The 26,029-nt window shown below is 40.7% G+C and overlaps 1 protein-coding gene across 14 annotated transcripts in view; it reads right to left on the bottom strand.

The window, feature by feature from the left end:
* Window positions 1-26,029, bottom strand: part of DISC1 (DISC1 scaffold protein) — a 383,371-nt gene that overhangs the window by 251,408 nt on the left and 105,934 nt on the right. For all 14 annotated transcript variants that reach the window (XR_012158151.1, XR_012158148.1, XR_012158149.1 and 11 more), the window contains one exon: window positions 1,815-1,962. Coding sequence is in view for 9 of the 14 variants with exons in the window: in XM_073338073.2 (XP_073194174.1) it covers window positions 1,815-1,962 (148 nt within the window). In the remaining 5 variants the exon portion in view is untranslated. The remainder of the gene's footprint in view (window positions 1-1,814; window positions 1,963-26,029) is intronic.

The following is a 26,029-nucleotide window of genomic DNA, read 5'->3' as shown; positions in this document are numbered from 1 at the left end:
TTCGTGTCAAAACCAGATAGACTGATTGACCAAACGACCAACTAACCCCAGAATAGCCAATAGTTTGGTGGTTAGGGCACTCACCTGGGATATGGGAGATCTAGGTGGTTTAACCGGGGTCTCCCACATCCCTAACCAGCAAGCTACGGCTGCTCTGGGTTGTGTGTTTCTCTCTCGTTCTCTTTCTCTCTTTTTTTCTTTTGTTCATGAATAATTCAAAAGACCTCGATTTTATTCCACTGTGGAACAAGTCTCAAAACTTCAACATTTTTCACAAAACAGATTTTTTTCAAGCTAGCCCTATTTAAAATATTACTGTACCTATTTTTTTATTTTAAAGATTTTTAAACACCTTCTTGCAGAGCCTGGAGAAGAGTATGTTCTATTAGCAAAACAGAGAAACTATATACAAAGTGCTGTCAAATGCAAAAGACCACACGTGAAAAAAAGGTGTTTAACAATAAAAGCAATAGCCAAGATGAATCTGAAAAAAACAGTAGAGAGTCGTGTGCACAGAGACAAGGGTGAAAAGCAAGAACTGGGTCTGACTGTGGTTGGTACTGTTGCTCTCACACCTGCACAAAAGATGCTTCTAGTCTTCAGCAGGGGAACAGAAAAACTGTCATGAACATTTTTTTTATAATACTCAGGACATACAATTTAGAGGATGCCCCATCAGAAAACAAATTTCTTAAAATTAATCAGTTTCCAATCATTCAAGTTGACAGTCTCTCTCGAAATACAAGAATAATTTATTACAAATAATATGAAAGGCACCTCTTGATACAGCATTTAAGTATCTTTTATCCTGTACTTTGATTCATGGTTCTGTCACCCATACAATTGACAAAATCGCTCTCTTCTACCATATGAGACCACAAGAGGTAATCCTTATGGAGTGTATTTCAAAACAAATCACATTACTTTATACATACAATGAACAAGGGCTAAACCAAATTTAAAAAAAAAAAACAATAGAATATCTGTTTAGTGAAGTCCCATTGTCTATATGTATTTTATCTAGCACTTATGTAAGTCAACACAAGTATGCATAGATCAAATATCACACCAAGATCTTTATCACTGTGAGTTGTCAGAAAACAAGATTTCCCACATTAACGCCATAACTAATAAATACCTAAGAAAGAACCTCCTTATTTGTAATTAAGCCACTCAGTAGTGTGAAAGAAAAGAGACTCAAACACAAATGAGAAAAAAAATTGGGGGGGAGGGGGTTAATTACTTCCCCAGGGTCATCTGGTGCATCTCGGATTCTCTCTGTCTTGCAAGTTGCTAGCTCTAGCGGGAGAGACGGACTATTTTTGTGAACTGCACAGTGCTCAGCATATTGCTAGTCCTTAACTAATAATGAATAAAAGTGATTCCCAAGCTGGCAGGAGAATCCAGGGCAGAAGTGATTTACACACTTTATAGTTAAATGTTTTTTCATCTCCCCAAAAGGGAACTGGGTTTAGTTCCACAGGGAGATGTAGCTCAGGCTGCCTTGCTGCTATATGTTTAAGTTGCTGTACAAGGGTTCAAGCCTGTTCTCATTGAAATCAGTGGTAAAAGTCAAATTGACTTCATTCATTCAGGCTCAGGCTCTAATATGACAATTTTCAAAGACCTGGAGAAAAGGAAAAATGACATAAATGGGACTGAAATATTATTATTGTATTCTTAAAAGGTATAGTATCAGTGCTCCAAAGCATTCACTTTTTGTTTAAAAATTAAAAATCTAGCCATAACTTATACCCAGTACTTCAAGAAAAACAGAAATATAGTTCCACGTCATAATGCTCCAGTGAACTTACCGATCTGCAGCCCAGAACAACGCTGCTTGAACTTGTGCACTGAATCTGTCCAAGAAGCTGATAATTGAAGGATGCCTTGAAGGAAGCTGAAATTTTGAAGAATTCTTCTCTCGCTCCAGTTCTTCTAGTTTCCTTCTAAATGTATCAGCTAAACACAGAAGTACAAAAAGTTGATATTACTGAACAAATAGGGTTACGTTTTTCTTGAAAGAAAAAGTTGGGTGCTCATCAAGAAAAGATCAACAACATGCTGTAGCAAACGCTTCCCTTTTTAATAAAGTAAGTCAGAGTGTTTTGCTCCAAATTACTCAGATTGTAACTGGATAACATCAGAGACATCTACAATGTCAAACTATTTACTTCTGTTGATATACAAAACTGAGCCTGCAGGCCTCAATTGGGAATTTTAAATCGGTGAGGCTTGGAAGTTTTAGCCTATGATTTGCAACCATACAGTATTCCTAGAGAAATTATGCTAAACTGGTCAACTTCTATAAGAATTCCTATCCTCTGCTGCTCCAGTTTTAAACAAATTTGTTAGAGTGATAGCTGCATGTGTATAAGTCAGTCTGAATCTGACCTTGAGATCTTCTTGGTTTTAAAGACCTATGTTAGGACTACATAAAGAGAACCAAAGAATACCCTATGATATTTTAGTTAATAAATTCAGACCTAAATTTAAATAGAAAATGCATATGTAGCAACAAACACTCAAACCCCTAGACATTATATTAGATTTTCAGTGAATTTATTTCTAGTTTATGAATCCAGCAAATGTGTTATACTGTAAATTTCAAATAAAAATAACAGTGGTACTGAGAGAGCACTTTCATTTTATAACTGCTCTAACTTTATTAGAAAAAAACATTTTAATTAATTTTTATTTTGTGTTCTTTCCTATGCAGAAAACAGGTGGACAGCCCAAAGATAAATAATTGATTTTTAGAATGTTTATTTTCTATCCCAAGATGTTTTGGAAAATACACTGGCAGATTCATATGAACAAAAGAATTCAATCACTTGAACATCCATAATGATTCTTTACCCTGCTCTGAAAACTTTGAACTACTGCACAAATAGAGAAATCTTTAAATTTCCACACTTTCTGCCTACCATTGTTCTTTTTTGAATATTTTGGTAATTTGCTTTCCTCTCCCTCTCTTATTCTGAAAGCAATAATTTGTTTCCAGAATCATAGCAATCTGGGCATGCTTTTCTACTAACTAGTTTCAATGTCTTTCTAAACTAGATTATCAGTTTACATTTTTTCATTTTAGTGAAATATATGTGTTCTTATGATAATCTAAGATTTTATTGAGTTAGTTTCTGCTTGTGTTGAGATGAGGGAGCCTAATGTTGCCAAGTATTATTTATTTGTATTATTGTATTACTGTTGTGCCTTGAGGCCCCAAACAAGATTGAGGCCCCATTGTGCTAGGCACCATGCAAATACATCGTAGGATAGGGTTTTCAAACTCTTTTTCTGGCGACCCACTTGAAGAAAACTGCTGATGCCCACAATCCAATGGAGCTGGGGATGAGGGGTTTGGGGTGTGGGAGTGGCTCAGGGCTGAGGCAGAGGATTGGGGTGCAGGGGTGATGGCTGCAGGGTGGGGCCAGGAATGAGGGGTTCAGTGTGTGGGAGGGGGCTGTGGGCTGGGGCAGGAGTCAGGTCTCTGGGCTGAGGGTGCAGGCTCTGGGATGGGGCCAGGGTTGAGAGGTTTGGGGTACAGGAGGGGGCTCCAGGTTTGGGGGGGCTCAGGGCTGGGGCCAGGGATTGGGGTGTGGGGTTGGGGCTCAGGGCTTACTTCCAGCAGCTCCCGGTCAGCAGCACAGCCCAGGTGCAGAAGCAGGCTTCCAGCCTGCAGCAGGTCCGACTCTCACTCACAGGCACCACCTCCACCCCAGCCAATGGGAGTGCAGAGCCAGTGCTTAGGGCTGGGGCAGTGTGCAGAGCCCGTGGCCCCCCCGCCTAGGAACCAGACCTGCTGCTGGCTACTTCCGGGACACAATGCAGTGTCGGAACAGGTAGGGACTAGCCTACCTTAGCAAGGCAGCACCGCCGACAGGACTTTTAATGGCCTAGTCGGCAATGCTAACCAGAGCCACCGTGACCCAGTCCCTTCCATTCTGCGACTCACTTCTGGGTCGCAACCCATGATTTGAAAACCACTGCCATAGGAGACAATCCTTGCCCCAAAGAGCTTACTGCACAAGTGTGGGGGCATGATGCCAGAGGGAGAGCGACAGGTGTGCAATACCTTGCATAGCATGGAGTTCAGCTCTGTGCTGTAGCTTGCTGGGAACAGGGTGTGTACAACCAAAGGAAGGGCAGAGTCGAGCATCCACAGCAACTCTTCTTCATTCGACTGTTTTTCATCAGATCCTACCTGTACTTTACCATCTTCCATCCTCTCCTCCTTACTAAGATATAGAGAATCCCTATTCATAGATCCTCCCCTAATGGATGTCTCTGTCCAAACCATGTGCTCCTCCACAGTGTCAATAATTTAACTGAGGGTATGTCTACACTACAATTAAACATCCATGGCTGGCCCATGTCTGCTGTCTTGGGCTGTGGGCTGTAAAAGTGCAGTGCAGACATTCAGGCTCGAGCTGGAGCCCGAGTTATAGAACCCTCTCTTCTCACAGGATCAGTCCCAGAGCCTGAGCCCGAACGTCCACACTGCAATTTTACAGCCCTGTAGCCCAAGTCCTGCAAGCCTGAGTCAGCTGACACAGGCCAGCTGCGGGTGTATAACTGCAGTGTAGACAAACCCAAGAAAAGCCCAAATAAGCAGAGCTCTACAGGACCTGCTTGTTCTTAAAGGGGGCGGGGATTGGAGAAGGCACTACCTGTGGGCCTTACCCAGCCCATGATCCCCTGTCAGACTCAGCCTTCTGTCTGGCTTCTCGGAGAAGGCTCATCTCCCAGCAGCCTGTCCATCACCCTCTGCCTGACTGCTCAGCTCCTTTTAACCCACTCATCCAGTCAGAGCATGCTCAGCAGACCTAGAGGAAAGGAGATCCCTGGGCCCCGTATTCTCTTTTAACCACTTCAGACCCAATGTGGGATTTGTATATCCCATCACAGGGAGGTTTCAGATGGCTCCATTGTGGCTCTCAACACTCCCATCAAATCTGCTGCCTCAGGAGGAGCCAGGCTGGTTCAGAAGATGGAAGACAGACATCACTGGAGCATCTAGTTTCTCCCTTTGCTGGTATTCTGAGTGTTGGGCCTGAGAATAAGGCGGCATACTTTGCCTTTTCTGGGGTTGATATTTGTAAGGCTTTCCACAGAGAGCTAAGGTGTAAGTTTTTGTTCAATATCTTCATAAATGATCTGGAGGATGGTGTGGATTGCACTCTCGGCAAATTTGCGGATGATACTAAACTGGGAGGAGTGGTAGATACGCTGGAGGGCACGGATAGGATACAGAGGGACTTAGACAAATTGGAGGATTGGGCCAAAAGAAATCTGATGAGGTTCAATAAGGATAAGTGCAGGGTCCTGCACTTAGGACGGAAGAACCCAATGCACAGCTACAGACTAGGGACCGAATGGCTAGGCAGCAGTTCTGCGGAAAAGGACCTAGGGGTGACAGTGGACGAGAAGCTGGATATGAGTCAGCAGTGTGCCCTTGTTGCCAAGAATGCCAATGGCATTTTGGGATGTATAAGTAGGGGCATAGCGAGCAGATCGAGGAACATGATCGTCCCCCTCTATTTGACATTGGTGAGGCCTCATCTGGAGTACTGTGTCCAGTTTTGGGCCCCACACTACAAGAAGGATGTGGATAAATTGGAAAGAGTCCAGCGAAGGGCAACAAAAATGATTAGGGGTCTGGAACACATGACTTATGAGGAGAGGCTGAGGGAACTGGGATTGTTTAGTCTGCGGAAGAGAAGAATGAGGGGGGATTTGATAGCTGCTTTCAACTACCTGAGAGGTGGTTCCAGAGAGGATGGTTCTAGACTATTCTCAGTGGTGGAAGAGGACAGGACAAGGAGTAATGGTCTCAAGTTGCAGTGGGGTAGGTTTAGGTTGGATATTAGGAAAAACTTTTTCACTAGGAGGGTGGTGAAACACTGGAATGCGTTGCCTAGGGAGGTGGTGGAATCTCCTTCCTTAGCAGTTTTTAAGGTCAGGCTTGACAAAGCCCTGGCTGGGATGATTTAATTGGGGATGGGTCCTGCTTTTGAGCAGGGGGTTGGACTCAATGACCTCCTGAGGTCCCTTCCAACCCTGATATTCTATGATTCTAAGTTCCCAGGGACCATAATGCAGCCCTTGAGTCCTTGGAGAAATACAGCACTTAATCTGATTCTGGCTGACAAGCACCATTCTCTTGAAGGCCAAGTGCTCTATCATGCTTCGTATGGTATGCCTGATGCCTGGAGCCACAAGGCCTAGTTCATAGAGAAGGCTGTGACCATTGGCCTTGAGGCTGAGTAAGAGGCATCCATGGCTGCCTGCAATGAGTTATCACAATCATTTGCCCCCCATGATGTTCTCTTTCATTTCATCCCCACAATCCTGTGGGATTTTCAAAAGGAAGGGGACAACCCTCCCCCACATGAGATAATTGTACTTGGCAGTTCACCAACTTGGGTGCAATGAGGCAGATGAATATACCTTTCATCCATACAGATGTAACATCTTAGTATGCTTGTCCTTAGGAGCACCTTTAGTGAACTTTGATTTCTCTTGCATTGCAGAGATGACCAAGGACCCTGGATTTGGGTGGGCATAAAAGTGTTTGAAGCCTTTCGGCATCACCTGACACCATTTTTTCACATACTTGGAGGTGGGAAAAAGAGTGGCTGGGGTTCATCATAGCACTCTGGCTGGTTCTAAGATCCCTTCATTGATAGGAAGAGTGATTCTGGCCAGTGTCATGACACTCAGGATGTCAAAGAGTTTGAGAAACATTTCCTGTATAAAATATAGTCTCAATATACAGGGAATCAAACCCAAATTGATGGTGATTGCCATAACGAAAGCTCTTACACAAAAGTGCTGGTAAGAAACTGACCATTATTTTCTGGCCTCACCCACATGAGTTGGATCAGGGTTACAAAATATTATACTACCTGCCTGTATAATAGGGTATCCACTGACTCAAGTGGCTTCTGTTCCAATGGTCAGGATCACTTTTCTTTATACGCTGCTTATTGAAGTGGAGGACAGCAACCAACTGGCACATAGTTCAATCCAGAACTTAAGGGGAAGGGAAGTTTTGGGCAAAGACATCATGGCTAACTCTTACTAGTGCCATGGGACCTGTAATGGTCTCACCGCGCACACAGGACCTTGATTTTTTTTTAAGGACTCCTCTAAAAGACCCACCTTCATGGTGCTCATTTTCTCTAACTCAGCAGGACGAAGAGCTCTGTGGGCCAGATGAGATTCTTAACCTAATACTTAGGCCCAATAAGCCGCTAACAATTGCATTTTATGTGAAATTTCAATACCAAACTTTAATTTTAACAGTGATATGCAGTATAGTAATCTAGCCATAAAAACGGAACCAGATTGTGACTGGCCCTTACACAGGAGTGCAGGATTCACAGAGAAACCCTCCTGCTCACAGGTAACTCAGTATTGCATTCCCTGTGATGAAGTGCCCTCACCATGCATCTCTGGGGTGCACAATACCCGAAGGAGGGCACTGAGGCCATGCCAACCTGCCCAACAGCCCATAAAGTGGGCCTGACACCCAATTGGGAGGGTTGTGCTGTATCCTTCAAAGGTTGGCCCCAACAAACTCCCAGTCCCAGATTTTCCCAAAACACGTGTTCTGCACTGTCCAGCCCTCTCCTGGATGGTTCAGATATTATAGGTCCATTGCCCCTGTAAGGAATCAATATTCAACAATTTGCTACCTTAACTGAATTTACCAAACATTTCAGTTAAACAAAACACTGAGTTGGTTTAGATTAAAGATAAAACAAGAATATTAACAAAAGAAGGTAGGATTTTAAGGGAATTCAAGGATATGAAATAAAATTAACAATAGTTACAAGCAAATAAAAGTGAAAACACACATCTAAAAGTCTAAAACTTAATCTTGCAAGTTTTGGTTCAAGGCTTTGTTGAAGATGCTTGTCTCACCCACAGTCTTCCAACAAGATTGTGACTGACCCTTTCCTTGGTTAGGATCTCTCCCAGAGGCCCAAAGGTGTCGGTGCCTTTGTCTTCTTAGAGTTAACTTGGGGTTCTCTGCCCCTCTCTTTTATAGTCTAGTGAACCTTCAAAGTGGAGTTACCCTTCAAAAGTAAAGTTTATTCAAGCAGTAAAGAAGGCGACATGGAGTCTGGCGGTGAAGGAGGCTCCATGCTCTTTCTTCCCCCACTTGTGTTTGCTGAATTCCAAATTGTTCTGTTTCCTGCCATTCCTGCTGTTCTATTTACTACTTATACATAAATTGAGATGAACACACATTCCTTGATTTAGGACAGGCCTGTTTTAACAACTTTTGCCTAGGCAGGGCTGTCTGGTTTTGAACATGTGCTAAAATCATCATAGAATCATGGGACCGGAAGGGACCTCGAGAGGTCATCTAGTCCAGTCCCCTGCACGCATGGCAGGACTAGGTCTTATCTAGACCATCCCTGACAGGTGTTTGTCTAAACTGCTCTTAAAAATCTCCAATAATGGAGATTCCACAACCTCTCCAGGCAATTTATTCCAGTGCTTAACCACCCTGACAGTTAGGAATTTTTTCCTAATATCCAACCTAAACCTCCCTTGCTGCAATTTAAGCCCAATGCTTCTTGTCCTAGCCTCAGAGGTTAAGAACAATTCTTCTCCCTCCTCCTTGTAACAACCTTTTATGTACTTGAAAACTGTTATGTCCCCACTCTCAGTCCTCTCTTTTCCAGACTAAAAAAAACCCCAATTTTTTCAATCTTCCCTCATGGGTCACATTTTCTAGACCTTTAATCATTTTTGATGCTGTTCTCTGGATTTTCTCCAATTTGTCCACATCTTTCCTGAAATGTGGCACCCAGAACTGGACACAATGCTCCAACTGAGGCCTAATCAGCATGGAGTAGAGCAGAAGAATTACTTCTCGTGTTTTGCTTACAGAACTCCTGCTAATACATCCTAGAATGGTGTTACACTGTTGACTCATTTAACTTATGGTCCACTATGACCTCCAGATCCCTTTCCACAGTACTCCTTCCTCGGCAGTGATTTCCCATTTTGTATGTGTGCAACTGATTGTTCCTTCCTCAGTGGAGTACTTTGCATTTGTCCTTATTCAATTCCATCCTATTTACTTCAGACCATTTCTCCAGTTTGTCCAGATCATTTTGCATTATAATCCTATCCTCCAAAGCACTTGTGACCCCTCCCAGCCAGGTATCATCCGCAAACTTTTAAGTGTATTCTCTATGCCATTATCTAAATCATTGATGAAGGTATTGAACAGGACCTAGAACTGATCCCTGTGGGACCCCACTTGTTATGCCCTTCAAGCATGACTCTGAACTACTGATAACTACTCTCTGGGAACAGTTTTCCAACCAGTTATGCACCCACCTTATAGTAGCTCCACCTGGGTTGTTTTTCCCTAGTTTGTTTATGAGAAGGTCATATGATTGATTGCTTAATTATTTGCTCCATTATCTTTCCGGGTACAGAAGTTAAGCTGACTGGTTTGTAATTCCCCGGGTTGTCCTTATTTCCCTTTTTATAGATGGGCATGATATTTGACCTTTTCCAATCTTCTGGAATCTCTCCCATACAGGGGGAATTCATATCTTTACATATAATGTCACTACATACATTTCATTTTGATATTATTGATCAGTGAGTTATTAGTTTTCAAATGATACCCCACAATGCATATTTTGTACAGACATTATTACAGTGGTGTGCAGGGTCTGAATATAGGGGTGCTTAGTGTGATAGGCCCCAAATGATTTTGTTCAGTGCTTGGCATCCTTTGTCTTTTCAAACGTGCATGAAAAAATGAGACCATTTTAATGAGTAAGTATGACAGGGTACAGAGACACTATCATGGCAAATGAGGAGTAAAACAACTCAGGCTTACACAGGTGCTTCAGGGGGTGGGATATAAAAACCAACTGTTTTAGGAACAGGCAGGGAGAGGCTATTGTCTAACCTAGAGTTATGGGTTAGAAACCTTGAGCTGATCAAGCAAAACATTGTTACATTCCAATGCTTTAACTGTTGTTCCGTTACATGACTGGCTAACCCTGCGTCACGTTGTTTCACCAGCCTGCACTTACCATCTTAGACCTCAGGATGCCATAGAGGTTATTTTTGGAAGAAATACAGATGAAGGAATTCAAAGGCCAATTTATTCTCTCTCTTTCATTAATTCTCAGATGCATTGTGTTTCATACTTGCAAGTGTACATGGCATTCAATTAATTTCTACTACCAGACATTTCAAAATACTTTGTTCTGATGGTGTTTTGTAAAAATATTGCTGGCCTCATCTGCTACTCCTCTCTCAAAACCAAAAGATCTTTTATCCTTTCTGTGTTAGTCACTATAATCCTGCAGTCTTCTCTAATCAACCTTTTTAAGGAACTCTTTTTAAAAAAAAAAAAAACAAACAGCCTATCCATCAGTTTATTAAGCAGCAAAATACAAACAGCAAAAATGCATCTTTTCTTCCCTATCAGCAAAAGGCACCACTTAGGAAATGTAACTATATGCAATGTACATAGCAGCCAAGTACTATGCTTAGTTATTAATTGTAATTGTTTATACTGAGCATAAGTATCAATTCCTGCAGTGATGCAAGCCAAAACTAAAGCAAATAGTTTAGCTGATGGCTGGTAAAAAGCAATTGCTACCTTATACTTTATATACTGATGCTTTGAAATTGCATCTTAAGTACTTCAAAGTTGCTTCATTTAAAAACAGAAGTAAATGAACTGTTTACCTTGCTATTACATTAGGTAACCAACTGGGAAATTGTTTAAAGCTGGAAAGCAAGCTACAGGTTATAATGACCGTTATTTTGATGCAGAATAGTGTTTAGGAAACAGAGGCATTATCTCTGACCTTTATTTGGAATTTATTTATTTAAATATTTGAGAGTTTGTGCTTTTACCTTAACTCCCCAATTCATCAACAAGCTCTGGAATTCACTCAGGGTCTTTCCAGTATTGCAATAATAAGCTGAAAATGATCAAACAAAGCTGGGGGGAAATGATTGCTTTACAGTACAACCATGAATTTATGCTCTACCATCTGCTTCACAGACACCGTCATCACCGAAGATAGAAAGTTCACTGGCAGTAAACTGAGGCCCTGCATGTCAGAACAAATCATTTCCAGACCTCATTAGAGGATAAATTGGAAGATCTTTGTGCAAAACAGGGCATAAGATAATCAAAGTGGAAAGTCATCTGTCCTCAACTAAGACTTTGCTAAACTCACCTGCCTCAATTTGCCCTATCACTTACACTGGTGAGAATCAGAGGGGAAAAAATCAATTAAAGCCATTGGTGTTATATTGTTGCCATGATATTGTTGCCATGATACATGCTCCATCAGTCTTGGAGCCACATGATTATATAAAAATCCCAACTTTCATTTTTAAAATAGCACGTTTCTAGTCCTCAAGGTTGCAGAGAAAAGCTTAAAAACATACCCCAAATGCTGAAAAACCAGAAGGCAGAGAAAAATAACGCCAAATTGATTTTCTAAAATGTAATGATTTTTAAGAGAATCACAGGATATTTTGGTGCCTGATTCATGATTTTTGTGCACTTGAGGTTGTCAATACTATATTTAAAACAAGTAAAGAAGAATCAAACCCATAAATACCTCCTTTTCTGAATCCAAAACCTGTATAAGTCTAGTGATTAAATATACTGAAAGCATGGAGAAGAGAATGGTATCTCAAATATCACAGGCAAAGTAATGTCTTGTTTTCAATACTGCTGGATTTCTGACTATGAAGGCAATATCAAATCCTATGGATTTCGAGAACAAGAGGACTACAACTTTGCTGGCTCCTGATGTCACTGAAAATGTCCCTTTCACCCAATGGCATTTAAAACTCCTATCAATTGGAACTTGGAAAATGATAATCTTGTGACCACGTGCTCTAACTTGTTACATTTTCTAGTTCCCAAAAAACAGAGTTGGTGAGGCATAGCACTGCAGTCAAGTGCCCTAGATTGGGAAATTGAGACGCTGGCTCTTGAGCATCTTAAAGATACTGAAGCAACTGCCTCAGCGTTCAGCTGAAAGCAGTAGGGCCAAAATGTGTATGTTGTTTCATAATCATTCGTTCTGTGGACAGTTTTCTTATAGTAGTTTTATGTTAGAATAAAGAACTGACCTTTTATTGCCACACCATCCTATGGATTGTGTGCTGTTTACAACTGAAGGAACAATAAACTGAGAAGGGATGGAAGCATTTTAATGCAATTGCCCTCAACAGATGCCACAATAAAATCTTAAGAAGGATTAAGGCAAAAGACTTTAGCCCTGAGTGCTTTATATCAACCATCACCAAAATAATGTAAATTTTGTTTAAAATATTCTAGACCCAATACTTAGCTCCAGCCAACATGCAAACAATGCTGTGCAACCCTTTGCTATGATCCTCCCACAGCTGGCTACACTACCCCTAAGGGCATGAGGTAAATGTGCTACAGGCTCAGACAACAAACTGAGATCTAAATATTCTCCCTAAAAATAAACCATCGGTTCCATTTTAACAAAAGACAACCATAACAAGCTTCTCCAAAACACTCACAATCAAGCAAAATATTCTATATAAGAGGATCAAACACCTCTTTCTCCCCAGATCTGCACGCAATCCAACACTAACAGAGGGAAGACTCAACAGTGAGGTGGCTTTCATTAAAGAAAAAAGAAAAGGAGTACTAGTGGCAACTTAGAGAATAACCAATTTATTTGAGCATAAGCTTTTGTGAGCTACAGCTCACTTCCACCGAATACATCCAATGAAGTGAGCTGTAGCTCACGAAAGCTCATGCTCAAATAAATTGGTTAGTCTCTAAGGTGCCACTAGTACTCCTTTTCTTTGTGCGTATACAGACTAACACGGCTGCTACTCTGAAACCTTTCATTAAAGAGTATATCTTGAATGAGTGTTATTTCCTGGGCAACTGAGAGACTTTGTTGATGACTAGGATAAAGACACTGTGCTTGGGCCACTGCAGATAGACAAAGAAAGTACTGTTTGAGGATTCTTTGTGGTATTAGGCTGGTCAGATGGATCATTTCCAGATGAGCTTCAGACATTATAATGCTGGACTGAACACAAGCTCCTCTTTTCTGAGAATGAGGGCATTACTGTGCCTTTATTACTGACGACACAGAAGAACACAGGTAGTAACAATTATCCTTTACAATTGGCAGGGGTCCACATTGGTGGACAGTCTGAAGCAGCTACAAGCAACACAGCTGACAAATGTATTTTTAAAGCCTTGAAAGGAATCATTTTTCTCATTCATTTAATGAGACCCCTGACCCAGTCATTTAGGGATGCACTAATATGTGTAAACTCAAGTGTGTTGGTTTTCCTATTTTCCTGCCCATTTCCTGAAGTCAGTGCTGAGAGACAGGGATTAAAGAAATTCAGCTCCAGTCTCTCTCTGTCCTTTACAACAGGAATCCTGCCACTATCTCTGCTCCTGCCCTTACTACCACCCCCTCACTCACCACTCAGTTCCCTTCCCTCTAAGGGTATGTCTACACTGCAACAAAACATCTGTGGCTGGCCTATGTCACCTGACTCGGGCACGCGGAGCTTGGGCTACAGAGCTGTTTAACTGCGGTGTAGACACTCAGGCTCAGGCTGGTGCCCGGGCTGTAGGATCCTGCGAGGTGGAAGAGTCTGAGAGCATGGGCTGCAGCCTGAGCCCAAACATCTACACTGTGATTAAACAGCCCCGCGAGCCTAAGCCAGCTGGCACAGGCCAGCTGCAGGTGTCTAATTGAAGTGTAGACATACCCTAAGAGAGCAGACAGCCTCAGACTCACAGCTTCCCTTTGTTCAGCTTCCAGACAACCCATCCTGTTAAACCACTGCCCTATATTTCTATCTAGGTTCTTACATAGCCCTCATCACCATAATATCTGAGCACATCACCATCATGGGCGTTATTCTCACAACACCCTTATGAAGCAGAAAAGTATTATCTCCATTTTACAGATGGGAACCTGAGACACAAGGTAGAGGAAGTGACTTGCCCAAAGTCACACAGGATGCTTATGGCCAAACCAGGAATTGAATTCATATCTCCTGAATCCCTGTCTAGTGCCCTATCCAACAGAGCATCCAGACACCATGAGGATGGTTTGGTTCCAATATCTCCTCAAGTTCCAGCTCTTTCCTTTCCTACAATATTAGCTGCATGCCACCTTTCCCTGTCTCTTTCCTGTCTGATAGGGGGACTGCGATGGAGTAACAGGGGAAAGTAGAAAACACTAGGCATACAAACAAACAAACATGAATAGTTTCTGCCAGAAGATAAATGGAGATGTGGGCCTGAAATGATTCCTATTAAGGCTCCCAGCCCAGCCACCAGAGATCCTTTCCTCCTACCCGCACACCCTAGTAACAATCCAGAAAACTAGGAAGTCCTTAAAGTGTGTAACACCAGGATTTTCTAAGAGTATAGAATGTAAGTTTTATAGCAGATTGACTGGAGAATCTGACAGCACAAATAAATCCATTCTTGGAGTTTAATATTTCAGTTGTTCTAAATCATATAAAAAATGAAACATGACACACGCTGGCAGTTATGGATTTTTTCCTTTTACATTTAAATTGAATTTGCTAGTTTTCATTTAAACTTTAAACAAAAGTAAAATTCTCAATGTTTCAGATACTCTTGTTAATGACTTGGAGAAGCTTACTGTAGCTTATGTTTTAAATCTGGAATATTGCACAGGACATCAAGACTTTCACCAGGAGAGTGCTGGCTCAGTCCCAGTTCAGGCTAGCAGCTTCTGGCCCCCTCCCTCTGCCTCAGCTGATGTTCACACACATCTGACCAGTGTTCTGTCAGCAACAGAGTCGTGGATGGTCAGGCCTAGCGGTGGGAGAGGGGTCTTGCCTGGTGGTGGGAGCTGTGCTCATTAGGTTGCCAGGAGAATGGCTCTGCTGCAGGGTAAGCCCTGGACATGTCCCTACCTCACAGAAGTCCGTACCACGAAAGCCACCACATAACCCCCATTCAGCCTGTGACTTCACGTTAGGGCTGTTATAGTGCTTGAGAAGTTCATACTTGGTTGGTGAAATCTAAGGAGAGAACTCACAACCAGTCTGGGGTTTGTGCCCTGCTTCTTAACAGTCTGCCCTGAGGTTGGTATTCGTGCTCTTAAGCCACTCCTGACAGCCTGACAGAGACAACACTGGGTTAAGCTGAAAGGACAAAGATTGTGCTGGGGAGACTGTTACTAGTGGATTTCCTCAAGGATCGGTCTTGGGATCAATCTTATTTAATATTTTCATTGATAATCTTGGCACAAAAAGTAGAAGTGTGCTAATGAAATTGACTGATCACACAAAGTTGAAAGGCATTGTCAATATATAGGAGTATTGGAATGTTATGCAAGAGGAACTGGATGACCTTGCGGAACAGAGTAATAGAAATGGGATAAATTTTAATAGTACAAGGTCATGCACTTAGGAACTAATAAGAATTCCTGCTAAAATCTGGGGGCTTATCAGTTTTTCCACAAGAGAGGAGGAGAAAGACCCATGTATTAGTTGATCACAGGATAACTAAGAGCCACCAATGTGATGCAGCCATGAAAAAGGCAAATGCAGTCCTAGATGTATCTGGAGAAGCATTTCAAGTAGAAATAGGGAAGCGTTAAGGTCTCATCTGAAATACTGAGTAAAACTCTGGTCATTCACATACTAGAAAGATTAATTCAAACCGGAACAGATATAGGAAAGGGCCACCAGGATGATCAGGGGAATGAAGAGCCCACCTTACCAGAGAAGACTAAAAGAGCCTGGCTTGTTTAGCTGAGCAAACTAAAGGCTGGGAGAGGATATGATTCATCTCTAGAAATATATCAAGGAGGTTAAACCCCAGGAAGGTTAAACCCCAGAAGAGCTATTCAAGCTCAAAGACAACACTAGCAAGATAAATGGGTTTAAACTGGCCATAAACAAATTCAGGCTGGAAATCAGAAGAAGATTTCTAATCATCAGAGTTTTGTGGTTCTGGATCAGCCTTTCAATGTGAGTTACGGGGGCAAACAACTTAATTAGTTTTAAGATGGAGCTTGATAAATTTATGAATGGGATTCTATGATGGGTTTACTTGAGATAGCCAGTGACTGGGCTTGATGACCTAGGAGGTCCCTTCCAGTCCTATAAAAATAATATAGTACTGTACTGAGTGTATCTACTCCCATTCTTCATTGATTCATACAGTATCCGAAACTTGTTAAACACGTAAGGTGCCACAAAACACAAAATGGTTTTAATGTGTCAAGTTTTTGGAATGATCAGCCCTGTATTCACCTACTGTAAATACAGAATAAATCATGCCCTGTTTGCTTTTCATACTTTCTGTCGGTATCTCATTTCCAGTTAAAGTGATGTGATGTTTGAACTTCCCATATGACTTTATAGTAAGGATAGTCTAAGATGCATCGAAAGATACTTTAGAGTAAAAACAAGCAGGTGCATTTTATTTGATATCCGCATTATTTTGTAAGCAGTGTTGAGAGTGTCCTTACATATTATTTTGACTACATTAAATCCTACAGAAATAAAGATAAACATGGCCTATTGATTCCAGTAAGAATTTTCATTAAAAGAAGAAAATATATACAGCACTATCATCTAGAAAGAATCTATATTATACTCTAAGAGTATAATTTAGCTGTATAATACATAAAGAGATTCCTACAAACAAGGAAGGCAACAGAAAGCAATGCAGAGCCTTACCTGCCTATAGTTCAGATCTCTCTATGTGAATCTGGTTACAGAAAGACTGTAGGAGAGATTTCCAAATCTATATTGTTCAAATACGTCAGGAGGCAACTATCTGTTAGTCTCATATTGAGGGGGACTGAACAAAAATCACCCCCACATTTACAAAAATCTCTAAGCCAGGGATTTCAAATTCAAATCACCACAAGGGCCACATGAGGACTAGTACATTGGTCCGAGGGCCGCATCACTGAAACCTTTTCATACTACGATACAAAAGTATAGTCAAAAATGAAAAAAAATAAGAATAATATAGTATGCTATTAAAAGTCAATGTATTAACTTTTTAAAAACTGTAATGCAAAAAGGGGTTTTAATAAATATAAACACCTGTAACTATTCCTTATGTGGTTAGTAACACTGCTGATGATCTACACTAACAGTCTATCAACATAGCTGTAATGGCAGGAACTTTTTAAAGTAACTATTCATAAAAAATACATTGCCACTTTTAACAAACATTTTTCCCAACTACTCACAGCAAAGAACCATACATGCCGAACTTCATACCTCAGACTGCTCGTCTAGTCCATGAGGCCCAGCCCCTGTCCCGCCTCTTCCCACCACTTTCCCACACCCATTCCAACCCCTTCCCCAAAGTCCCTGCCCCAAACCCACCCCTTCCCCACCCCTATTCCAACCCCTTCCCCAAATCCCCACCCTGGCCCCACCTCTTCTCCGCCTCCTCCCCTGAGCACGCCGTGTCCCTGTTCCTCCCTCCCTCCCCTCCTGGAAAGTCCTAAGCGCCACCAAATAGCTGTAGGTGGAAGAGAGGAATGTGGCGCACTATTGAGGGGAGGGATGCTTGGCTGCTGGTGGAGTCAGCACCTATGGCGGGCCGCAGGAAATAACTCCAAGAGTCAGCAGAGTGTTTGAGACCCCTGCTCTAAGCCAAAATCTCCCTTTCCTCATCACCTCGAAAAAGGGTGAAAATCGTCAATGGGAAACTGGAGATGACTATAATTAATCAATGACAGTGAAATATGATGGACTTTCCACACAGAGTTGCATAATATGCCATGATGATTGTTTTCAAAAAGCAAGTTTTGAACGCTAAGGAATAAATAAAAGGAATTTGTCTGGATTTTTAATTCAGGGATTTTATTATTATGGATTCAGTCAGAAAATATTGTCCTATACTCTATTTAGCAATGTATAGGTTCTTTGTTCCTGCTGTCAAACAAAGAACAGACTCCTTAGTTATTTCTAACCTGAGTATACATAGCATTGCATCCTTAACTAGACTGTCTGAAACATTTATTTTTGTGATGGAAGTCCAAGAATATAATAGATAACATGAAGTAGTGATCCACAACAGATTATTCCTGTAATTTAAAATGTGTCATGCTATGAAAAAGCACAGCAGAAAAGCACAAATTCTAGTCTAAGAAACATCAATGAACAAGTGCAGATAAAGTCACCTATCAAAAGTGCCAAAGTTGAAATCTGACAGAGGATTAAGTAGATTTTTTTAATTATATTCTGAAATTCCCTTCTTGACTATTCTATGTGGAGGAAACAAGTCACCAGCTGAAGACAAGTCACCAGTTGAAGATCAGGATCACTTGAAAACAAAGAGCAATTAGAAGGCATGATCTTTTCTCTTCTGTGGCAAGAGAAACTGTGAAAACAGAAGTCATTCATTGTAGCCTATAGTTTATGGTTATTGAAACTTCAGCAAAGAACCCTACATGGGGATTCAGGAGTTTATTTCTGAAGAAAATGAAAGTCTTTTAGGTAACTGAATACATTGCATCGGTTTGTCATGAATGAGGATTGGGATGTAAGAATTTGACTTTTAGTTAAACACATCTTCCTTCTTCCTCTCAGCACTCCACCCACAGCATCCCCTCCTTGAATCCCTTCTCTAGCTTCCAGTGTTTATCATATATTAAAATTCCTTATCCTTAACATCTGGGGCATGCAGAAGGGGGCAAGCAGGGGCATGGGCCCCCCAAAATCCACGGGGCACAGAACTCCTCCGGACCCAGGGCTGGGGCAGGGAGAGCTGGCTCCTTCAGCCCCAGGGCCACATCAGGGGCACAGAACATGCCCCTCTAAAAGTGGTCACATTTTTATTCCTGCCCATGCCTCTGCTCCACGTTTAAAACCCTACATAATTTCAAACCTACTTATGTGTCTACTCATTTCCCCACTTCCATTCCCTACTAGCTTCCTCCTAGTCTCTCTGTATCTCTTATGCCTTTTTTATCCCAATTTAACTATGAGATTTGTTTTTAATTAATTTAGGTAAACTGGTCCAAACCCATAGGGTTGAAAACAATTTAAAATGTTAGTTGAGTTAAATCTAGTTTTAATCTAGACACGGCCTTACTTTCCTCCTACTACTTTCAACTGCCATACTCAGTCACTGCAGTAGCACCCAGAAGCCCCAGTTGGGATCAGAGTTCCATTATGCTAGGCACTCAGCAAACAGATGCTGTCCCTGCCCAGAAGAGTTTACAGTCTAAGAAACAATGAACAAAGAGGATAGTTTACAAACATTTGAAATTTGTTTACAAACTATTCAGAGAAATTTGGATCAATCACAAAGAGCTACATTTATTCACAACAAATAATTTGACTAGATTTAATAACCTGAAATATTACTGTATAACCATATATCATATATGAGTATACAGTAATATGTCGTCATAAATCTCTTATTCTAGATGATCCATCAAGTGATTCTTACTTTGTAAGTAGCTAAAGAATTTTGCAGCAGATTGCACGTAAGTCTTTGCTAACTTGTGTCATATTGGAACTGAAAATCAGGTATCCAAAATGCTTTTTACTTCCCAGACATGCATATGACATGCCATCATGTGCTTCCACCCCTGTTCATATTTTGGATAAATAGCTTCTGTTCCATTGTTCTGAACTAGGCAAACAGCTTCCTGTAATTAGCAAAGAAACACAAAGGAGCAGGAGTTCTGTCCCCAAACTACCATAATCTTTTAATGGATTTAAAATCTTCCAGAGAGAGACCCATACCCATTATGTTCTTGAATATTAATGTTTGCTCTGGGACTTTTACATTAGCAAACACACACTGTGTGTGAAAATATATGAAAACCCAGATATCTCCCTAAACTGGTGGCTCTGCACTCAAAGTGCCTGCTGTAAATCTTATATTGTACCTAAAGAAGGAAATACTTTTTTGAACTGGCCTTCATTCAAACCCATGTCAGAATGGAAAAACTCCAAATCTGCAGTTCCTTATGCTAAAAATACCTACTTTCTGGCCAAACTTTTCCCTATAAGCCTATGGATCTCCACTGTGGAAGAAGAGCAGATCCAACATACAGCTCTTTGGAGCAGAGACTGTATCTTACTACATGTGTTGCGGGTGCCTAGAAAATTGTGGGCACTACCATAAAACAACACATAAAAATGACAATTTGTAATGTGGGAGAATATGGCAGGATTTGATGTTGGTGATTTAATAGGTGGAACCTGTCTCGCTGAATCAGTACTAAACCAATGCTTCAATATGGCATCAGAGGCACTGATCATGTGCTTTAAACCACAAAAAGCTTGGAATATTGACAGATTAGGGATTGGAGAAGACCAAATTCCAGTGCCAGGTAGAGTCCACACAACAGAAAGGGAAGGAGGGAGGCAATTAACAGCATGTAGGGGACAGACAGAGCCAGGACCTCAAGCAAGAACCTAAAAACTTGTGTGTGCACCAGGGACTGAAAACTAATGTTCTAGAAATGTCGGCAGATTCTCAAATTTCCATCTATCTTTCCGCATTTCTAAAGAATTTATCATGGTAGTATCTAAATCTCATGAGATTCCTTTTTGAGGGGAAAAATAAAATGTAGAATTCCTTGATTTCCCTGTGGGATCCTGACAAAATAATCAATTCCATCCCTGTTGGGAAGGTTCCTTTTCACTGAAAAAAACCAGAAGACATTAAAACACAAAACCTCACAAACCCAGTTATGGTTTCCTCAACACATGTTCCTGAAGCAGCCTCAGAACAGTGGTTGTCAGCCAAAATATCATATGATCCTGCAAACTCTAGGCACAATATAATGCTAAACAAAATAAACAGGCCTATTTTTAGAAGGGGGAGAGTCAAAAAAGCCCATATAGAAATCTATTCCCTTCTGTAGCCCACAATATTTTTATCTAGATACTTATGAAGCTTCTTTTTTTTAAATGTTAATATATAGGGAATTGTACAAAGAGAGTTATAAAAAGATACTTTCTCGAAGGGAGTATTGTCTACTCGTAGAACATAAGACAGGGAATCCAGACTCCTGGGTTTTATTCCCAGCACTTACTCTGTTTTACTATGTGATATGATCTTATGAGAGCCACCTAACTTCTTTGTCTTCCAAGTTCCCACATCCATAAAATGTGACTTATAAAACCTACTCCACAAGGACCTTATTATGTTTATTAATGTTGGCAAAACTTTGCGTTCTTCAGATAACAGGCACTGCTATAATTGCAAAATATTAACTCCTTATTGCATAAAGAAGGTCTGTCTATATCCTTTTAGTAATCTGCTCTTTTTTAAAAGTTAGTGCCCTTTTTGTTCCTCTATAGGACCCTATTCCCTACTGAAAGCTGTTAACCTCATGAAGTCACCTCTTAATCTCCTCACTTCAAAGGAAAATAAAACCTACTCTCTCTTTCCTATTTGAACAACAAAAGATCCTTGGGTGCTTTTATCATCCTAGTTACATCCCCACCATCTCTTTTTCATTTTTATAATATTATTTTCAGCTCAGCTCCGCAGCAGTAGTCAGAACGACTGTTATATTCTCAGCGCAAAATAAGGCTTAGGGCACAAAAGGCCCTGTGAACCACGTAAGACACCTGCTAGGACTGCACAGGAGGGCCTTCAGATGTAAAGGAGGCCAAAAAAGCTTCACTTGTGCAAGTTCAGTGGACCAAAACGCCACTTCGTTCCCAATTCAATGAAGCACTTAAGCATGTGCATAACTTTAAGCATGTGTTTAAGTTACATTGACTTCAAGCATGTGCTTAAGTGCCTTGCTCAACTGGGGGCATAGAGGGCAGAGAGAGACAGCAGTTGCTATTCAATGACAGCTGCTCCAAATAAGATGGAAAAGGAGGCCAACCACCAATGCCCTTCCTCCTAACTACTATTACTACAACAGTATGTGGAGACCCACAGCATTCTGCATAGCTTAGAACATTAAACTAACCTGAATGGAGTTCAACAGACCTAATGCAGCCTCACTAGTATCTATGGCCCAATGGTAGAGCACTGAATTGTTAATTAGGAGACTTGGGTTCTATTTCCATCTCTGCAACTGACCTGCTATGTAGCCTCAGACAAGTCACTTCACCTCCCTGTACCAGTTTATTCCCCATCTATAAAACAGAGGCCTATCCTCCTTTGTAAAGTGGGTTTGAGATCTATGGATGAAAAGCACTAGATAAGAGCAAGGGATTTTTATTATTATATAGTTCTACAATCATTTTTCTTCACTTATACCTACTGGATGTGTGTTAAAATTAAATTGTACTGCTGCATTTTTGTGTTGTATTTTTAAGTTATTCCAAAAGCACCTCTTTAGTATTTGTATAAATCTAAATAAAATAAAATAAAATATCCACCCAAAGGTACCCTCTGCCTTTGGCATTTAAGTCTTTGGTAAAATACATACACAAAATTGCATAGTAAAATTAGATGATTCCTAGGAGCTAATAAAACTGTTTAGTGAGTATTTGGGGAAGTATAACGTTTTATGTTTATATATCCCATAAACGTCATGGTAGGAAGACTGCACTTCCCCTGGCAGACTCGCTCTGCTTCTTTTTGCCTCCACCATCCTTTTGGCTGCCTATGACTGGACAGCTTGAGCCAGGTCATGATAGCATAGACTGATCAGACAATTGTTCTCACTGCTCTTGTCATTCCTGGCTGTTCAGAGACTTTTATTTAAATCGCTGTGGCTCAGTAACTGGAGTCTCTCAGACTTACTAACAAACAGGCTTAGATCCCACAACTGCTTCTCTTAACTACTAATTGGGCAAATAGTTCCAGCCAAACCTCACAAAAAGCACTAGAACCTTTGACCACAGTAGAAGAGGAGGCTCGAATTATAGCAGTCAGTCTTTGAAATCACCGACTGTCATTTTGTACTTTTAAGCTACTTCTGTGCAACTGCAAGTTTTCTTTCTTCAGTAAAGTCTGGCTAGAATTTATACTCTTTTAGCTGAAGTGCCAAAACTGTGGAAAGGCAACAGTTCCACCCTGCTTATATCTTTCTCTATATACCCCACACAATCACTGTTCTATAGTTTGTCAGCTGTTCACTGGCCCTCAGCCCTTTACTTTACGCCAGCATTATTTCTGGTTAATGGTCACCACAAAGTAAATACAGAATAAAGAAACTGTTACGCGCGTCCACGCACACACACACCACCCCTCCCCTCCCGAGTGACAGGTTCTCCACAGGTTTAACTGCCTTATTATGGACAGAAAGATAAAAACGAATTATAAAGGAGGAAAAACGTATAGAGAAGAAAAGAAACAACCAAAGAAAGTTAGAATTTGAAAATAAAGTGTTAACAGGTTCAGGGAGGGGGTATCTAAAAGGAGAAAAAGTTAAAACAAAGCAAGTAGATTTAACATTAAAAGTCCATTCTAGGAAAAAACAGTGCCAATTACAAAAAGATGAATTAAAATAAGTGTTCCAGCTGTGATTTGAACAGTAGTCATTTCTAAGCCATCCATTCCTTAGTGATGGAGGTACATGAAAACTTCACCATGTTATTGCTAAAGGGTTCACATTTCAACACGTATCTTCTTCCAAACAATAAGCTTCTGTCAAGTTAGCGTTCTATCAAATCTGTCAATTGCAACTTATTTTGCGCTACAGGACAAGCTGACACATCGTGTAAAGGTCAAGTGGAAAAATGTCACTTCCACTACATCAATGTCATCAACTGGTAAAGGTCATTCCATCTAATGCATCACAACTACAAAAAATAACTTTGTTGCAATCTACATCATGAGAAAACTATTCAGGACCCTTTTTCTCTCAAATGTTTGTTCAAAACCATAGCAAACCAACGTTCCTGTTGTCCTTTTCTTGTAATTCATACAAGAACTGTAAATCCATTTAGAACAGGTTACCTACAGGATCCATAATCTTTGCTTAAGCAGTATATATGTGGAATAATGAAGAGATTTCCCATAGCTATTCACAGTAACTCTCTCTATTAAAACACAAAAATTAATGTCTTCTTTCAGGACATTTATTGGAAATAATATTTTGCATTTCTGAAGTTCCTGTCATATAAGGATCTCAGAGGGCTTTACAGTCTCTAATTAAGGTTTGCAATATATCTGCAAGGTAAATAATAATATGCCCATTTTACATATGAATAAACTATGGCAAAGAAAAGTGACTTACCTAAGGTTACACAGAAAGTTGACAGAACCGAGGGGAATCATTAAACCACACAAGCTAATACACAAAAGAAAAGTTTAATTTTTGTATTCTCTTTGCTATGTTTTCAGCCATTTGTGCATGGATAAGAGCATTCTCCATTATAGGTTTCAGAGTGGTAGCCATGTTAGTCTGTATCAGCAAAAAAAACCGAGTACTTGTGGCACCTTACAGACTAACAAATTTATTTGAACATAAGTTTTCGTGGGCTAAAACCCACTTCATCAGATGCATACAGTGGAAAATACAGTAGGAAGATATATATACACACAGAGAACATGAAAAAATGGGTGTTGCCAGACCAACTCCATTATATTATGACTTCAACTTGCTACTCCAGTGAAATCATTATCCTATTCGTGATATCACAGTAAGTTGCCCTTAATACAATGTAAAACTAATTCATATTACTAACCAATGGGACACAGATCAAGTGGTAGCAGGTCAGGATTTGGAGAAGGTAAGTCCCAGCCAACAGGCAGAAAATTGGGTCAGGGGAGATTCTAAACACTGGGTTAAAAAATCCGTTCCTCAACATACCATGCTGCACCCTACTGTTAAGTAATACTGCAGTTAATGCACTAACTGCAACAAAGCTAGAATCCCAACACTTAATTAATTTGTTCAAAAGCCATTCATTTCCCAAATGCCAGATTAAGTTGAATACAATTCTGGCTAGAAAGCTCACATACCTTGAGCGTACACACTAAAGTATGGAGTTAAAGAGACCAAACATAAAATAGTATTCTACAGTTCTGTATGTACACTACAAGCTGAACAATATGGACCTGATCCTCTTGACACTGAAGATAATGGGAGTTTTGTCAGTGAGTTTAGTGGCAGGAAGATCATGTACAAGCAAGCACAAGCAGCAGTTACAATGAAGCACTTCTGAAATTATGGTCTCTTCAGGTTTTAAAACATTATCACCTTCTTAAACAAAACACAGCACTACACACTAATGAACTTCTCTTTTGGGTTTTCATTTCACAGTGCACCTCAGGAGTCTGGAGCAATGCAAGCGATGATGTGGCATTCTTCCTAAACCAGCCTCAGTATTGCCATCAGGTGCCACAGTAAGGAACTGCAGCTATATGTATTTCTTTGTTTTGCCCTCTGGCATCAGTGTGTCAAATGCAGCTAATTGTTCAAAGATTCTCAGTAATGGCATTATCAAGACCTGTGCTGTGAAACTAAAAAAAAAAAAAAATCATCTTAAGGGGAGTTGTAGTTTTCTTCACTGGCAAGCACTGTGATTGGTTCACTCTGAGGTTCCAGTGCTATCATGTAGCAGCAGCAGATTATGTATTGTCAAGGTTCCTCCCCCACTCTGAATGCTAGGGTACAGATGTGGGGACCTGCATGAAAACCTCCTAAGCCTATCTTTACCAGCTTAGGTCAAAACTTCCCCAAGGTACAAAATATTCCACCCGTTGTCCTTGGATTGGCCGCTACCACCACAAAACAAATACTGGTTACTGGGGAAGAGCTGTTTGGAAACGTCTTTCCCTCCAAATACTTCCCAAAACCTTGCACCCCACTTCCTGGACAAGGTTTGGTAAAAAGCCTCACCAATTTGCATAGGTGACCACAGACCCAAACCCTTGGATCTGAGAACATTCAGTTTTCTTACAAGAAGACTTTTAATAGAAATAGGAGTAAATAGAAGTAAAGAAACCCCCTCTGTAAAATCAGGATGGTAGATACCTTACAGGGTAATTAGATTCAAAACATAGAGAATCCCTCTAGGCAAAACCTTAAGTTACAAAAAAGATACACAGACA

The sequence above is a fragment of the Lepidochelys kempii genome, chromosome 3, assembly GCF_965140285.1.
Source record: "Lepidochelys kempii isolate rLepKem1 chromosome 3, rLepKem1.hap1, whole genome shotgun sequence".
NCBI classification, from domain to species: domain Eukaryota; kingdom Metazoa; phylum Chordata; order Testudines; family Cheloniidae; genus Lepidochelys; species Lepidochelys kempii.
Note: the sequence above shows the minus strand (reverse complement) of the source record. Positions and strands in the feature narration are given on the sequence as shown.